Below are 18,053 nucleotides of genomic sequence, written 5' to 3'. Positions count from 1 at the left end.
TTGGAGTCTGACTACACCAGTTTCCTACTCTTCCGCCTTAAGGGAAACCTTAAGAGCTTGAGAGTCCTTTGAGAGTCCCAGATTATTGTTGTTGTTGCTGTTCAGTCGCTAAGTTATGTCCAACTCTTTGCAACCCTATGGACTGCAGCACACCAGGCTTCCCTGTCCTTCACCATCTCCCGGAGTTTGCTCAGACTCTTGTCCATTGAGTCGGTGATGCCATCCTACCATCTCATCCTCTGTCATCCCCTTCTCCCCCTGCCTTCAATCTTTCCCAGCATCAGGGTCTTTCCCAATAAGACAGCTGTTTGCATCAGGTGGCCAAAGTATTTAAGCTTCAGCTTCAGCCATCAGTTCTTCCAGTGAATATTCAGGGTTGATATCCTTTAGGATTGACTGATTTGATCTCCTTGCTATCTATTAAATTGAGGGACACAGATTCATATTTGACCTCTAAAACACTTTTTAAATTTGTGGCCTCCCTGGAAGTGGAAGGTACCTGAGAGGTACAGCGGTTTATTTGAGAAGTAAGAGGGTGCTGATCAGAAAGTAGGGGAGGGAGGCAACCAGGAGCAGTACCAGCAACCCCAGTGGGGAAGCTCGGGAAGACTGTTCAGAACACGTCGTTCTTGTTGAGTCTCTTGAGCTGTGTCCGACTCTTTGCAGCCCTGTGTCCTGTAGCCCACCATGCTCCTCTGTCCTTTGGATTTCCCAGGCAAGAATTCTGGAGTGGGTTGCCATTTCCTTTTCCAGAAGATCTTCCCAACCTGGGGAGCAAACCCTTGTCCCCTGCGTCCCCTGCATTGGCAGGGGGATTCTTTACCACTGAGCCACCAAGGAAGCCCATCTGCTCTGTGAAAGTGTAAGTGTTAGGTGCTCAGTCATGTCTGACTCTTTGTGACCCCATGGACTCTAACCCACCAGGCTCCTCTTTCCGTGGATTTCCCAGGCAAGAAAGCTGGAGTGAGTTGCCATTTCCTTCTCCAGGGGATCTTCCCGACCCAGGGATCGAACCTGAATCTCCTGTGTTGGCAGGTGGATTCTTTCCCCACTGAGCCCCCCTGGGAAGACCGAGAAGCACATACTTCAGAATAACTCTACCTAAGGGGTGATGGGACTGGGACAGTAGTTTGAGAATGTTTGGTTGGTGACTGTTCCCTGTTGTGGGAGGTGGGGAGTGGGCTGGTGTAAACTCGCCAGCACTTCTGAACTATCACTGGCCCAGAACAAACAAGAATAATCGTGAACTTGTCCAAGTAAATGTAGGATATTTCCCACTGAGACGATGTCTAGTAACATTACAAAAGGATATTTTCTTTTCTTTTAAAACATCGTTATCATTCTTGATGTTTGTCCTAACCTAATAAAATACCATTTTCAATTTTAGGTTGTGTGTGTGGATGATCCTCCATGGGGAACTGTCAGATAAGATTGCACTTTTCAAGTATGAAAGAATTTTGAAGGAACTGTTTGATATTTAGATTTGTTCTCCTTTTATTTCAAAGCCATGAAACTGTGTGCAACTGTCAGTATTGATTGTACATATAAATATCAGTAATTACACCTTTAAAATTTTTCCTCAATAGCTTGGGTATCTTTGGAATCAAAGTCAGTATTCTTATTCTTCCTATTTTCCTGATCAGTTTTTCAAAAATCTAAATTTTCTTTGCTGCCAGTTGTTTTTATTTGAGATAGAAGGTACTTCAAAATATCTGACTTATACAGGTATTTTTATCTGTTCAAAGATTTTTAAATAATGTACCAATGGTAATTTATATATTTTCTAATTAGAATGAATTTTCTCTTTTTAAAGAGAAAAAAAAAGTAGCTTGTTTTCTTTAAAGGAATCTTTTTTTAACAGGCCCAGTGAATTATGTGCCTTTCTTAGTGAAGTCAATCAGAACACAGTTAACAAATCATGAAGTTGTTAAAATGTCAACAATAAATCTGGGTACATATATTATCTTCCTCTAATGCCAGAGGAAAATAAAAAAGTCTTATTGATCCTGAAGTATTAAGAATATTCCTTGCTAGGAATTTGAACTTTGCATATTTAAATGTTCAATGCCAATATTATGGATAATTGATTAACATAAATGCCAGAAATATGTAAGAAAATGAACAATATACAAGCATCCATTTCTTCTAAAGTTGAGATAAGTTTTGCTAGATAATAATCTGTTTCAGTTGTGAGGGACCTCACCCAGTAACTGGCTCAACCCCCCAAATCAAACAACTGACTTATGTCAAGGCAGGTTGGTATCTAATGGGCTCAGACAGTTTGGAAGTTTTATAAAGAAAAAAAAGTAGAGGCATTTTTAGAAACTACTTATGAGGCATGGGTGAAGATGTTAAATGTGTGTACTGAAGCAAAATGATAGTGGAAGAAAAACATACTGCACCCATAAATAAATTATATGGAAGTTATTAATATCAGATGAGGGAATTATTTAGCATGTTTGGCTTGCCACAATGTGGAAATAAGGTGCTAGAACTCAGAAATGGAAAACGTTCTGCAAAATTCTGAAAAACTTTAGACAATGAATTTTTAATGAATCAATTAAAATATTTATTCAATTTATCAAAGATTTATTAAGCACTTAGTATAAAGCCAGGCCACCAGGCTCCTCTGTCCGTAGGATTTCCCAGGCAAGGATACTGGAGTGGGTTGCTATTTCTTTCTCCAAGGGATCTTCCCGACCCAAGGATCAAAGTCCATGGGGTCACAAATAGTCGGACATGACTTAGTGACTAAATAACAGCAAGATGAATAAAGTACGGTGTAAATTGCTGTGGAGCAAAAAATAAATGAGAGGGTCTTCTTCCAGTCTCCTCCTTGTTGAAGCCACTGACCCAGACCGGCCCTTTGCCTCAGTTTCTAAGTCCCAGTTGCAAACAAGCTCAGACACTTGTTAAGTAACTTAGCTTCTCATTCTTCTGCTTAAACTTGAAATGATGTTACTAACTCAGAGACGACTGTCATAGTCATAACTCTTGAGGTCTTCTAAGGTTCCTTGAATCTGTCCTTCCCTTTTGGACCCAGAGCAACAGGAGCCAGCATGCAAGAAGCTGCAGCCCATGACACCCCTGCCTCTTCCTCATTTGTAGACAGAATAGGCAGGAATAAGCAGCTCCAGGGGTCTTTGCTCTTAGTTCTAACCTGTTGCCATTCGTTCATTCACTTATTCAAATATTCTGTACATGTTAATGAGTACCTACAGGTGGCTCAATGGTAAAGAATCTGCCTGCCAATGCAGGAGACGCAGGGGACACTATTTCGATCCCTGGTTGTGAAGGATCCCCTGGAGAAGGAAATGGCAACCCACTCCAGTATTCTTGCCTGGAGGGTCCCACAGACAGAGAAGCCTGACAGGCTAGAGCCCATGGAGTTGCAAAGAGCTGTACAAAACTGAATGACCACACATGCACTGTGCGCTAGGCACCTAGGGTAGAGTCTTGGAAATGCAAAGAAGGGAGACGTGTGCTGAGTTAGATATGTCAGGGATATCCGGCGGAGTGAGGACCGGGGCTAGGGTATCTTCCTGCTGCGTCACGCTGAGCTGAGGACGTAGTGAGGGCACAGCGGGACCCATTCCCCTGTACCTGTTACCTTCCCTCACCCTCACCCATGGGTCAGTCCTGAGACACAGCCGTCTCTCTAAAGTATTATTCTCAAAGTTCATAATCTTATAGAAATAGCTTTAATTATTTTGAGTAATGTTTCAGAAGGATTCAAAAAGTCATTATTACCTTGAAAGAAGTAGTGTAGGTGATACAAAAAGGACAATTATTTGATTTATAAAGATTAGACTAAAACAAGAAAAGAGGAAAAGTGTGAGTGGGGAGAACCTACTAATAAATACTTTTTATTTCACAACCCCCAAATATATATATATATATATTAGTTTATTCATGTTGATATTTAATATAAAATGTTTTTAGGGAAGTTGAGTAGAATTAAATAAAATTATGTAAGTTACAAAGCATTGCGGAAGTTAAGTGCAAACAAAAGTCAATACAGTTACATGGAATCAGGAAGCATGAGGAAGGAAACATTAAATGCAGAAAATCTGTAGGGAAGTTAATGGTTGTAAAGTTGGTTCTTCTATCTTGTTTATAAGACTCTAAAAGACAGGAAATATAAAGAAAAGATTGAATAAAGCTGTGTTAGCTGAATGCTAGCAAAATTAGAGTAGTTATGACAAAATTAATATTGGATATGAGAAAATTTAAAGCACAAAAGCATTTAATGGAACAAAGATTATTCTATAGTAACAAAAAATAGTATAAAATAAAGATTTAACTGTATTTATTAGACTATACATTATATAAAATACAAATTCTCCCTGGTGACTCAGTGGTAAATTCACCTGCAATGCACGAGACGCAGTTTTGATCACTAGGTTGGGAAGATCCCCTAGAGAAGAAAATGGCAACCCACTCCAGTATTCCTCCCTGGGAAATCCCATGGACAGAGGAGCCTGGCGGGCTACAGTCCATGGGGTCACAAAGAGTTGGACATGACTGAAGTGACCTAGCATGTATGCATGAGTTAAAATAGTATAACACTATTGGGACTTCCCTGTCCAGTGGCTAAGATTTTGCCTTCCAATGCAGGGGGTGAAAGTTTGATCCCTGGTTGGGAAACTATGATCCCACATGCCTGGCAGCCAAAAAACCAAGACATAAAACAGAAGAAGTACTGTAACAAATTCATATAGACTTTAAAAAATGGTCCGTATCAAAAATCATTTTTTAAAAAAATATATAACACTATTAAAATGTTAATCTGTACCTTTGTGCGTGTCCCACAATTGAATTTTCAAGCTGTTGATTACATTTCCCTCTGTGGATTCAGGAAGCCAGTTGGCCCACATTATGTAATTTATTAGACATATTTTGGTTCTTACAGCTTTTCCATTAGTCATCCCTAAACACACTTTGTACAAATGAGTAAGAAGCTTGAAGTTAATGAGCATCGTTTTCTAGAGAAGAAGTAGCACTAGGGCTGCAGATGGAGAAACCACACGGCACTATTTCAGTACCTTGGACCTCTGAACCTACGGTCCTCTGCCGGGAAAAACTAGATCTCTTATCAGAAGAGTTTTTCCTGCATTCATATGAATATTGATGTTAAGATGAATGTTGGTATTAATATGAGTATTGGTGTTGATATTTTTCTCACTGCTGATTTCTTAATTCCCCCTAATTTTTAAACTTAAAAGAACCTCTGAAACTAAATGAGCTGAAAATATCTTTTAAAAATAAGCAACACATTGAGATTCCTGTACACAGCAAACTCCCGTGAAGAAAAGTTCCAAATTTGTGATGCTATTTGCATTTCCATAAACACAGAGAATCTCTGTCTGAGCTTATTATTATGGGACAAATAACAGTGTTAGAAATGGGGTGCTTTAAGACTCTAATTATGCATATGCTCCCATTTTGATTAGTGCGTTTACAGCACAAAGCAATACAAAACCTGTGCTTTTGGCTCCAAAAGCTCCAAAGCTTTTATTCTTAAAAGTTGATTCTTAAAGTTGACATTTTCATGAATTTTAACTAACACTGGTTTCATTTGATGTAATTGGAAAAAAAAAAAAAAGTTTTTTTAAGTGCTCAGATGCCACTGCTCCACAGCAAGTAGACCCTGAGACAGAGATTCTCATGCTAAATGTTTGTTAGGGAGCAGCCTAGGGATCCACACCTGTGGGAAGGGAGGAACCAGGATTGGGAAGAGGGAGAAGCTGAGGGGTGATGCTGGCCTGCCAGAGGCCCCAGCTGATGCCACAGTGAGCTCTGGGGCTCACGTGGTCCTTTGGAGTCGTCCTGAGTCAGGCTAAGGGAGCCACATTATACCCCACGTTGACCAGAGAGACTGAAACACAGGCTCCAGGCTCTCACACCCAGTGCCAGGAATGTCAAGGAAGGAGCAGGGAGCTCGAGAACTGAAAAGGCCGTGTGGTCAAGGCCCGCAGATAAATGAGGGGTAACTGGTATGGGTGGATGCCCTTCACTCCTATAGAAGAGTCGAGCAGCCCACAGTTGGGTTTGGGGCTCACTCTGGTCACTTCCCTTCTCTCTGGCTTGGTCAGTAGAAATTAACCTTACTCTAAAGATGAAATAAAGTGAACACTTTAATGTCTCGGTTACACTCATCATATCTCAAGTACTCAAGCGCTCCAGGGTCAGCCTGGAACATCCCCATCGTTACAGGACGTTCTCTCGGGCAGCACTGCTCCCCCACACGCTGCCACCCTCCCTCTCAGAGTGAGGGTCTGCTGCACCCCCATCCCCAGGAAGAAGGTGCCGGTCCTCGTTACCCCAGCACCTACAGCCTCTCCTGTTCCCCTCAACTGGGAAGCATCTCTGTATGGTCTCCTCAACTCTTTCTTTGCCCTCTTACGTGACATTAATGTGACTCAGTAAACCAGCGTGTGTGTGCTCAGTTGCCTCAGTCGTGTCCGACTCTTTACGACCCCATGGACTGTAGCCCACCAGGCTCCTCTGTCCATGGAGTTTTCCCAGGAGAGAACACTGGAGTGGGTTGCATTTCCTTCTCCAGGGGATCTTCCTGGCCCAGGGGTTGCACTGCGAGTCTCCTGCATTGGCAGGTGGATTCCTTACCACAGGCCACCTGGGAAGCCCCTTAATAAACCAGAACTGGCATCAATAGAAACTGAAAAGTATTTCCATTTCTTTAAGGATCAGCCAGGAACACAGGGGAAATGTTTGTATCCATTACACTAATTCAATCAGAGAAAAGGAAAAAAAAAAGTTTTCACAGTAAGATAGTATAAACATGTCTACTCTGCCACATGAACATCTGAAAATATATCATGGGCCAGCAAGAAATGAATGGAAAACAATGAAATTGGCATGAAATAGACTTTAAAACATAACAAACACACCATTTTAAGATTAGCTTCCTCCAAAACAAATCTCATTTGATGATAATAAAAACCTACTGCATTGGGCAAACCTTTGCATGAGTCACCTCCTCTAATTATTCAGTGAACATTGCACTGGTGGCTTTCGTTGCTGGTTCTTCCATGGTTTTCTTCTACAGGTTTTTGCTATGCAGAATATACCTTTTTAAAAAAATCTTTCTGAACAAACTCTTCCAGCCTTGTAATTTCCTGTGTTTGGAACATGCAGCTCTTGTTGTTGTTCTTTTCCTGTCTTTTGAAGTCTCAGCAAAAGTCTGCCCATCACACAAACCATCGGTGATGCTTGAAGGTATATTTTCCCTAGTGGGATGTTCAATATATATAATGAAAGGGTGGGGTTTAAGCAGACCTTTTATTTCTGCATTGCACATATGCCCTCCCATGAGGTCTATGGGAAGGGGGCTGAACTAAATCACACATACACAAATTGAATTTTTATAAAATATGATAGAAAAATATACAACTGCACTATCAAAAAAAGACTAGTCTATATACCACGATGAAGTTAAAAGACACTGATCCTTGGAAGAAAAACTATGACCAACCTAGACAGCATATTAAAAAGCAGAAATATATTACTTTGCCAACAAAGGTCCTTCTAGTCAAACCTATGGTTTTTCCAGTTGTTATGTATGGATGTGAGAGTTGGACCATAAGCTAAGCACCGAAGAATTGATGCTTTTGAATTTCAAAAAAAAAAAAAAAAATGTTGGATAATACTCTTGAGAGTCTCTTGGACTGCAAGGAGATCAAACTAGTCAATCCTAAAGGAAATAAGTCCTGAATATTCATTGGAAGGACTGATGCTGAAGCTGAAACTCCAATACTTTGATCACCTGATGCAAAGAGCCAACTCATTGGAAAAGACCCTGATGCTGGGTAAGATTGAAGGCAGGAGGAGAAGGGGACGGCAGAGGATGAGATGGTTGGATGGTATCACCAGCTCAATGGACATGAATTTGAGCAAGCTCTAGGAGTTAGTGATGGACAGGGAAGCCTGATATGCTTCAGTCCACGCAGTCACAAAGAGTCGGACACGACTGAGAGATTGAACTGAACTGAACCGTTATACCACCACAAGGAGATGGATTGCATCAAGGACAATAAGAACACTCACCTCCCTGAGTTTGATGCTACAGCCCCCAGACTAGGATGCACTGCTTCATTTGTTCTTTCATCATCCATGTATTGAAGCATACATATGATGAACAATGGGCTGGGCTTTCTGGGGTTCTGACCAATGGCTCATGCAGCCAAGAATCACCAGTCAGATGGGAAACACACGACCCTATCTGTCAGTTTGTTTCAGCGCTCAGCACACCAGTGCGAAGGTCTAGTAAGGATTGGATTGGAGAATCTGGTTGAGGGTTGAGACTAACCCTGGCCTGCTAACTCCCTCCCCAAATACAGATAATTAGTCCAGCATGCCTGCCTGGCCAACAGATGGGGGCGGAGCTGGATCCTCAGAGTCCAAGCCTAGTGTTTTTCCTTCATCATCAGTTGCACGGATCTGATCATTGCTGTGTGGCAGGAAGTCTCAGGCAGGATGGAGAAAGGGTGGCCAGTGGCGTACCTTTCAGAGGAGTGACCCTGCCCACCAGTGAGATGTGGCCAGTAAATGAAGCATCCCGTCATCCGAGAGAAGGAGCTGGTGAGGGTGGAGGAGAGAGGAATGTACACCCACTCCAGATCTCTCTATTCCTTGAAAAGGAAGAGCGGAAGTCCCCCACCTTGGTCAGTGGACCAAGGAGAGGAGTTTTGACTTGTTTCTTTTTCCCTCTCTGCCTACCAGTAATCCCTGTCTCATAGGAAGATTGGCAGGTGGGGGCTGAATAAAACACGCACACACCCAGCTCAGGTGGGCATGTGCCCAGTAGGTAGCCTCCTCCTCTTCCCACCCTCCCCCCCAGAACACTCCTCTGTCTCTGAGCTTCCTAAGGGAAGGTGCTGGGTCTGAATGCTCTCTGCTGGAAGTTTGTTGAAGTAAGTCACTCAGTCATATTTATTGAGACCTTAACATGCTTAGCACTGAGCTTATTCACTTTAAAAGATAATGGAACTACAGAATTTTTCAGATCGAGAAGAGGCCCTTGCGACTGATTTTAGCTAATCCCCTCACTTCACAGTGGAAGGAAGCAGGGTCCAGTGAGCTGGGACTTTAGGGGTTTGAGCTACCAGCTCAGACCATTTCCCCCTGCAGCACATTCACTGGGAACTCCTCAAAGGCAGTGTTTCTGTCACCCCTGTGTCCGCAACACCCCCAAAAGTGTCTGGCATGTATCAGGTTCACTCTCAGAAAACATTTGTTAAATGAATGAATTCACTCTGTCCCCCTGCTTGGCCTTGGACAAATGAAATGTAGCCTGTAGCTTTGCAAGACTAACATGAATAGTTACAATTTGTGGTCTAAGTAATTCCCCCCTTTTCCAAGGTTTCCCTGTTCTTGGTTTCCGTTATGCATGGTCAACCATCTGAAAATATTAAATGGAAAATTCCATAAATAAACAATTTATAAGTTTAAAATTGTGGGCCATTCTGAGCAGCGTGATGAAACCTTGCACCATCCCGCTCCATCCCGCCCAGGATGTCAAAAATAATCCCACTCATTCCTGAGTCAGTATCTGCCTTGGTTATCAGATCAGCTGTGCTTGGGGTCAGGTCACCCCTATTTTATGTAATAACGGTCTCAGAGTGCAAGACTAGTGAAGCTGGCAACTCAGATATGCCAAAAGAAGCTTTCAAGTGCTTCCTTTAAGTGAAAAGGTATAAGTTCCCGACTTAATAAGGAAAGGAAAAAAAGTCATATGCTGAGATTGCTAAGATGTAGGGTAAGAACGAGTCTTCTCTCCATGAAATTATGAAGGAAGAAGAACTCTGTGCTAGTTTTGCTGTTGTACCTCAAACTGCAAAAAGTATGGCCACCATGCCTGAGAGGTGCTTAGTTAAGATGGAAAAGGTATTAAATTTCTACAATTGTGTAACATACAATATATCATTATAATTGTTCGATTTTATTACTGGTTATTGTTTTTAATATCTCACTGTGCCTAATTTATAAATTAAACTTCACCACAAGTATATCCATAAAGAAAGAAAACAAGCATACTCTATGTAGGGTTCGGTGTGTGTGTATGTACGTGTGCATGCATGCTCAGTCGTGTCTGACCCTTTGTGGACTGTAGCCCACCAGGCTCCTCCGTCCGTGGAATTCTCCAGGCAAGAATACTAGGGTGTGCTAGAGAGCGGTGCCATTTCCTCCAGCAGGGGATCTTACTATCTGTGCTCTCGGGCCTGCCCTGGGAGTCTTGTGATGTATCCCCAGGGGTGGGGGCACTAATGTACCTTTCTCATCCACATGGAGGGGCTTAAAGTCAGACTCTTTCATGGGATATGTAGTGAAAGTTAAAGTGTTTTAGCATTTGGGAAACATATAGTGTATACTTTTGAAGCTATATCAGAAAGAATATATCACCGACTGTGCTGTGCTTCTATTTTCAGGTGGGCGAAGTAATCATAGGCTGTCAACGAACGTCGAAGCCCGTGAAAAGCACGCCGGACAGCAGCAGAGGGCAGACAAGCCAGAGGTAGCATCCCCGCCCGCCCCCACCGCCCATCCTTAGCTTTGTTTAGAGCTCTCTCCATCGTCTTTTGGTGGCTGGAATTCACCTGCCCACCAGGTACGGTGGCTGAACGTTTAGAAAGGATTCATACCCTAGATATGTATTCCCCAAACTTCAACTCTTGATCTGTAGGGCTCAGACACAGATCTGTGCATGTCTAGGCCCCCATTTCCCAAGGTACTAATAGAAGCGGCAACATCTACACCGCTGACAGCTACACTGGCCAGGCACTTGCCTCCTATCAGGCCAGTCTGTGTGCTTTACCCATAGCAACACATTTCATCCTCACAAGTTTTATCCTCAGTTAAGCAGACAAGGAATATGAGGGAGGGGGGCAGTGGACTGTCCGGAGGCCATGCAGCTGTGGTTTTTTGCGAGGACTCTGCTGAGCTCTGGTCAGCGCTCTGCTCATGTCGCCTCTCTTTTATGACCCCCGTGTCCCGTCATAGCATCCAAAACTCTCAGGGCTGCAAAGACTTAGAGACCCCATGTGTGCCCTCCTGTCGATCATAGACCATCTTCCTGCCTTGGCTTAAGCTTCCTTCCCTACAGGACCCTCCCCCTCTCAGGAGAATTTCTAGTAGTCAGGTGAGAGTTGGGCCATAAAGAAGGTTGGGTGCCCAAGAACTGATGCTTTCGAACTGCAGTGTTGGAGAGTCCCTTGGAGAGCCAGGAGATCAAACCAGTCAGTCCTAAAGGAAATCAACCCTGAATATTCATTGGAAGGACTGATGCTGAAGCTGAAACTCCAAGACTTGGGCCACCTGATGAGAAGAGCCAACTCATTGGAAAAGACCCTGATGCCAGGAACGATTGAGGTCAGGAGGAGAAGGGGATGACAGAGGATGAGATGGTTGGATGACATTATCAACTCAATGGACATGAGTTTGAGCAAGCTCCAAGAGATGGTGAAGGACAGGGAAGCCTGGCGTGCTGCAGTCCATGGGGTCGTAAAGAGTCAGACACGACTGAGTGACTGAACAACACCAACATTCCCCAATGTCAGAAAGCCTAAAGATTCCCAACCGAAGGTTCTAGCTCTGCCCCTAGAGACCCTCAGAACAATGCCCACCCCCCACAAGCGGTGACAATCCTTAGAGCATTTCGAACAAAGCTCTCATTCCTTCTCAATTCATCCTTGGAATGAACATCTCAGCTCTTTCAACTTTCCTTCTCCTTTTCAAGATTTCCAGGCTTGTACCATCCAGATGGCAAAGTCTATTTTGGACCCAGGCAAACTATCTTTGTGATACAAATGTATATGCCAGAATTATCACTATAAAAATACCTGAGCAGGAGCTGTATTTATGCCTTGCATAATACAAGCAGTCAGGCATTCTTATATTCAAAGACAACTGTCAAAGTTTTGTAGAGGTTTTCAAACATGCGGTTTGTTTAAACAACAGGTATGGAGCTGAATTCCTTCTGAAAAGCGGGTTGCTGTTTTTAACCTTGGGAAGCCACTCTCATGTTTCCCAGCTTATTAATTTCCGTTTCAGATCGTTGTTGTTCAGTTGCTAAGTCGTGTCTGACTCTTTGTGACCCCATGGACTGCAGCATTCCAGGTTTCACTGTCCCCCACCGTCTCCTGGAGTTTGCTCAAATTCATTTTGAATCAGTGATGCTCTCTAACCATCTCATCACTTAAAGAGATTCAAGGGTATTAGGACTCCTGTGAATCTTCATGGTCATAATTAAGCCCCAGCAGCATCCATACTTGTAAAAAATCTGAATCTCATTTGTGAGGAATCACAGGGGTTGGAAACCATGTCATTGTCAACAGTTTGGAGCTGGTTTTCAAGACTCCAGGCTAACTGTCATCACTGTGATTATACTTGATGATTAGAGACGTCTTAGCACAATTGTTTATAGAGGGAACCCCTGCAGTGTTTTCACAAAGCCTTTCTTTTTCATTTTTGTTACTGCGAAAGGATCACCTCATGTCTGCTCAGGATACATCTATGGGAAGGTTGTTTGTGGTGCTCTTGAATCATTGACAGAATTCATTATTCCCATTATATCAGCCTCTGACTGGGCAATCCATGACCCAAACAGCCGCCTATAAAGGCTGCATGTGGGCATGAGGTCAGACAGCTTGTTGCTTTGGGGGAAAGGCCTACAAAGGGCAGGACTCAGAACAGGCCCCTCAACCCCCTCTCAATCTGGGTGGTCCCTTCCTCATGCGGTGGAGACAGAGTGAGTGGAGGGAGTAGATCGATGGGAGGAGGGTTTTGTTCATTGGACCGGATAGGATCATGTCTGGGGAGAAGGTCACAGACTCAGTGAACCCTTGTGGTCCTGTGACGACTTCCTCAAAGATGGGTTTATTGAGTACTGAGCGGCTGCTCTGTGCTATATGATGCTGTGTGTTATCTTTAATCTTCAAAATATAAATAAATCCTCCTATTCCTAACATACCGAGGTTCATTGAGATGGGGTCATTTGCCCAAGATTGCAAAATTGGTAAGTGAGTGGTGGATCTAGGATTATAAAATGTGGCCCATTCTTGGGCTTGCCTTCTTACTCTCCTCATGGTGTCTTTTTTTTTTTAATGGACTTTTAGCCCAGTCTTAGGTTCACAGCAAAATTGAATAAAAGGCACAGAGATTTCCCAAATACTCCCTTCCCCTACAGGTGCATAGCCTCCTTCGTTATCCACACCCTCTACCAGAGGAGGTTTGTTACAACTGATGAAGCTGCCTTCCTTCATCATTATCACCCACATCCAGAATTTGCATAGGAGCTCAGTCTTGGTGCTGTGTGTTCTTTGGATTTCGACAAATGTGTAACAGCTTTCCAGGTGGCTCAGCAGTAGAGAATCCACCTGCCAGTGCAAGAGACGCAGGAGACGTGGGCTCAGCCCGTGGGTTGAGGCGCTCCCCTGGAGAAGGAAGTAGCATCCCACTCCAGTGTTCCTGCCTGGGAAATGCCATGGACAGAGGAGCCTGGTGGGCTGCAGTCTAGAGGGTCACAAAGAGTCAGACATGACGGAGCAACTAAACAACCACAGCAAATAATGACATGCATCCTCTACTATAGTGTCACGCAGAGGAGTTTCACTGCCCTGAAAATCCTTTGTATTCTTTAATAGAGGAATCAATCTTCGATATATTTTACGCCTACTGATTTTAGACATTTTCTTTTTTTCTTGCATTCTTCCATAATAATGAATTTACTCATGCTGTCTTCCACCTGTTCTTACTAGGTGCCAGAGGTTCTGGTCTGACAGCCAGGTGACGGGTAAAACCTGCAGCGGGCATCTGTCTCTTCAGGCCTCAGATGTGAGGCGGGAAGCAGCAGGGGAAAAAAACTCCCTCTCCTCTTTATTTTGGGGATGAATGTGGTCCTTGAGTGCCCCAGGCCTAGCTGTTCACTGCTTATTACCCTCAGGGATTCATGAGTAATTAAAACCCTGTACACAAACCGTTCCTCAGAACATCTGAAGTGGGGGCGCTGCAGATAACTGAATACTGAGTTCACTGTTTATTACTGAGATCCAGAAACTATAGCCCAAGAGATATGCCCCGAATAGAGATGGGCTGCTTTTCTTCAAAGTCAAGCACAACATAATTATCATAGATGAATTTAGATATTTACTTAATTAAGCCATAGATATCACAGCCTGTTAAGTAAGAACAGAATAATTAAGAAGTAGAGCTATAGTTAATAACGACTGTAATGTAAGTCTTTGAAAACTGAAACTCCCTGCATAGTTTATAGTGTATAATCTGGGACTTCAGAAAGTGCCATTTTTAAATCCAAATTTGTGTTTTTCTTCAGCAGGTCCAGGTATATTAGTCAAAATATTTCTGACCCAGGGATTAAACCCAGGTCTCCTGCTTTGCAGGCAGATTCTTTACTGTCTGAGCTACCAGGGAAGCCCAGTCAAAATACAAAAGAATCAAAAAGTCAGATCCTTTCAAGGGCTGAGCAGACTACAGACGTGAGGGGGAATGGTTGCAAGAGCAAAAGAATTTACACTTTCCAAAGAAAATGGAACCTCCCTTCTCCACCAGATTGTGTCTGCTGCAGGAATTTGGCCGGAGGTCATGGGTTTGGAACTCCTGGAGTAGATCGTGATTTTCCTTAACTGAAAGGGTTAGTTGCTCAGTCACGTCTGACTCTTCACAACCTCATGGGCTGTAGTTGCCAGGCTCCTCTGTCCATGGAATTTTCTAGGCAAGAATACTGGAATGGGTAGCCATTCCCTTCCTCCAGGGGATCCTCCTGACCCAGGGATCAAACCTGGGTCTCCTGCATTGCAGACAGATTCTTTACAGTCTGAAGCACATAGATCAGAGCTAATTGCTTATTTAATTTCAGTATTGCACAGTAGTGAATTTTTTCTACTTATTCAACAGCAATTTATTCAGTGAAGCTGTATGCCAAAGATATAAGGTGAAAGAGGCAGAATCTTTGCTTCAAAGATGCCAGTCTGACGGGGGAACAGATGGACAGTGAGACAGTTACATGACGGCGAGATAATTTTTCTATTGAGCACTCCTCTGTGCCACGAGATGTTCCCAGGAACCTTGTCTGTCTGCACAGACCATGGTATTGCTAGTGTCTAGCACAGCTAGGGTGCAGTAGGCTCTTAATGTGTATCTGTCAGATAACTGAGTGAATGAATGATTGGTACTGTGATTCCAAAATTATTTCAAAATCATCCACATCCTGGGGGAAACTTTACATAACTACAGGTTACTGGGTCCAACTCCAAGCCTATGGAATGGAAATGGCCAGAAAAACAGCCCAGGGACTGTATCATTTAGAGTTTTCTATGTGACTGTGATCACGGGATTCCTTGGCCGGCAGAGGGGCTTCCTGGTTCTGTTTCACCCCAGCTATTGCCGCGAGGACTGGGTGCAGTTGCCCACAGGAGGGAAAGAACCATGGGCTAAGCTTGGCATGCACCTGAACTTGTAGTATGAGTGTCCCTGCCGAACCATGGGCTTCCCCGACGGCTCAGCAGTAAAGAACCCGCCTGCACCAAAGCTGGTGCACTGGGACAACCCTGAGGGGTGGGACGGGGAGGAAGGTGGGAGGGGAGCTCAGGACAGGGGACACATGTACACTCATGGCTGGTTCATGTCAATTTATAGCAAAAACCACTACAATATTGTAATTAGCCTTCAATTAAATTAAAAAAAAAAAAAACCACCTGAAATGCAGGAGATGAGGGAGACGTGGGTTCGATCCCTGGATCCGGAAGATCTCCTGGAGGAGGAAATGGCAATCTACTCCAGTATTCTTGCCTGAAAAATCCCGTGGCCAGAGGAGCCTGGTGGGCTACAGTCCAAAGTGTTGCAAAGAGTCAGACACGACTGAGCACGCCAACCTCAGCAGGCTGGATTATCTCAAGCAGCAGGGTCTTAGGCGCCTGATTAGCTCCATTCAGGAGTGAAACCTGCCGGGTGTGATTCTATTATTGCTCCTGGCTGTGGGACTTGACCTGCTGTATCATTTCAGTTATCAAAAAAAGTCTTAGGTAAGCAGAGTCTGCCAACTGTCCTGTCCTCTGCCTGCCTGTGTGTTAGCATGGCCCTGCAGCACCCTTTAGCTCTTTATTTCTCCAAAGGTCGACTCCTGCTTCTACAGGGCTCTAAGCCACTTGAATCCAGGAAGAGTCTCCTATTTCTGCCCCCATGCTCCAGGGATGGTACTTGCCAATGTTTGCCAAACAAACGAATGAATGAATGGAATCTGCTTGAAATTTACTTCAAGATGATATCTCCATTTCCTTTGCCTTTTTTGTTGTTCTAGAAGCCAGCGAATGGAAAGACTAGAAGTGGATCCCAGCAAGCGTTCCATCCCTGATGTGGCCAACATAGTTCAGGAGAAAAAACACATGCCCAGAAGAGTGCACGCTGAGCCCAAAATTACACCAAGTGAGGAAGAGCCCGACTTTGAAGATAATCCTGAAGTGCCTCCTTTGATTTGAAATCTCAGGCCACACTGCCTGTGACCTGCCAGACCCAGATTTGCTCCATACAGAGAGTGTGTGTATTATTTACAGGGTAGACACAGTTATTTTCAGTATTACTACTCCAGCGCGTTAGCTTCTACTTTGTACATTAATATTCTCAAACTAGTTTAAAATTAAAGCGTGTACCTTCAAAATGCTGTATCATTTGTTTGTAATAAAGCATTGGTTAGTTAAAATGTTTAGTCAATCGTAGAACGATTACAGAAACACGCTGATTGTAAATCCCAGAACCACCAGCTTGTGCAGATAGATGAAATCATGGATTAAAGCACTCATCATTAAACCACTACCTCTGGTTTATTTAAAACATTATTAACTCAGTATTCCAGATACAGTATAGGAAAACTATCATTACTCTGATCATGACTTACTAGCATTTAAACCAGACTCCTCCCCCAACCCCTCCCCCACATGCACGCGCACACAAATCAACAAATACATAAGTAGCTACTGAGTCCCCGGACCTGCTCTGTTCCTCATGGAGTCAGTGGTAACAAGGCAGTAAAATATGCACACATGGACCATGTCAGGTGGTGACAGAGCCCGCAGTCAAAAAGCACATCTGTTTGTTCTCCAGTGGAAGTGCTCTTGCCTCCAGAAACAATGCCTCTAGTTGCAGAAACAGGAGTAAAACTGGCCTGTTAATCATTAGGGGTGTTAGTGAGAGGAACCTCTCCCATTTCAATCCCTTGATCCCAGATCCATGCTCCTTGGCCCTGGGAGAAACAGCACCACATGTTGCATAGGAATTCAGAGTCTATACTTCATCCTTGGGAACATTATCTCACGCACACAAAGTGTTATCACCCAGTTGGCACTGTAGGGGAGTCTGCAAAAGGCCCCTTCAGTGTTCTAGCAGGCCAGCTGCTCCAGAGTGATGATGAACATGGTGAGTCCAGTCAGTTCCATAGACACAGCTCCGTGGGCATGCTTCATTGACTGTAATGAGCCCCCTGGTCAGAGGCGGTGCTCCATGAAGTACTGCGGCAGCGAGTATGGCTGCCATTACGTAAACCCACAGATGGTGGTTTTGGCAGAAGCACTATAGGGAAGGAAGGCAGATTCATATTCAGAGTAAGTGTATATTCCGGTGAGAACAAGGTACTGCTTCTTCCACGATGGATGGAAATGTTCCAGTGTAATCAACCTGCCAGCCAGCAGGTGATGGACGGTCCCCTGCGGTATAGCGCCATACATGGAGTTCGCTGTTGGTTTCTGCTACTGTCGGATTGGCCGCTGTGGATGTCTGCAAATTATACGACACTCCTCCCATCAAGAGGTGAGTTCTCTGATCTCTTGTCTTGAATATGGACCAAGCTTAGTGACTTGCTTGTGACCTGTAGCATAATAATAAAATGATGTTACATGGTTGTCAAGGGTTTCCCAGGAGGCTCAGTGGTAAAGAATCCACCTGCAATGCAGGAGACATGGATTTGATACCTGGGTTGGGAAGATCCCCTGGAGAAGAAAATGGCAACCCACTCCAGTGTTGTTGCC

At 43.9% G+C, this 18,053-nt stretch overlaps 1 protein-coding gene across 3 annotated transcripts in view; it reads left to right on the top strand.

Annotated features, from left to right (window-relative positions):
- The window catches only part of DNAAF11 (dynein axonemal assembly factor 11), a 71,298-nt gene extending 54,461 nt beyond the window's left edge, over positions 1-16,837 (top strand). For 2 of the 3 annotated variants that reach the window (XM_065902906.1, XM_065902904.1), the window contains 2 exons: positions 10,449-10,534; positions 16,334-16,837. In XM_065902906.1, the coding sequence (XP_065758978.1) occupies positions 10,449-10,534; positions 16,334-16,511 (264 nt within the window). In that variant the 3' untranslated portion in view covers positions 16,512-16,837. The remainder of the gene's footprint in view (positions 1-10,448; positions 10,535-16,333) is intronic. The other variant, XM_065902905.1, reaches the window with a different exon arrangement.
- The last annotated feature ends 1,216 nt before the right edge of the window (positions 16,838-18,053 follow it).

The sequence above is a fragment of the Muntiacus reevesi genome, chromosome 12 (assembly GCF_963930625.1).
Source record: "Muntiacus reevesi chromosome 12, mMunRee1.1, whole genome shotgun sequence".
NCBI classification, from domain to species: domain Eukaryota; kingdom Metazoa; phylum Chordata; class Mammalia; order Artiodactyla; family Cervidae; genus Muntiacus; species Muntiacus reevesi.
This window is presented reverse-complemented; position numbering and strand designations above follow the sequence as displayed.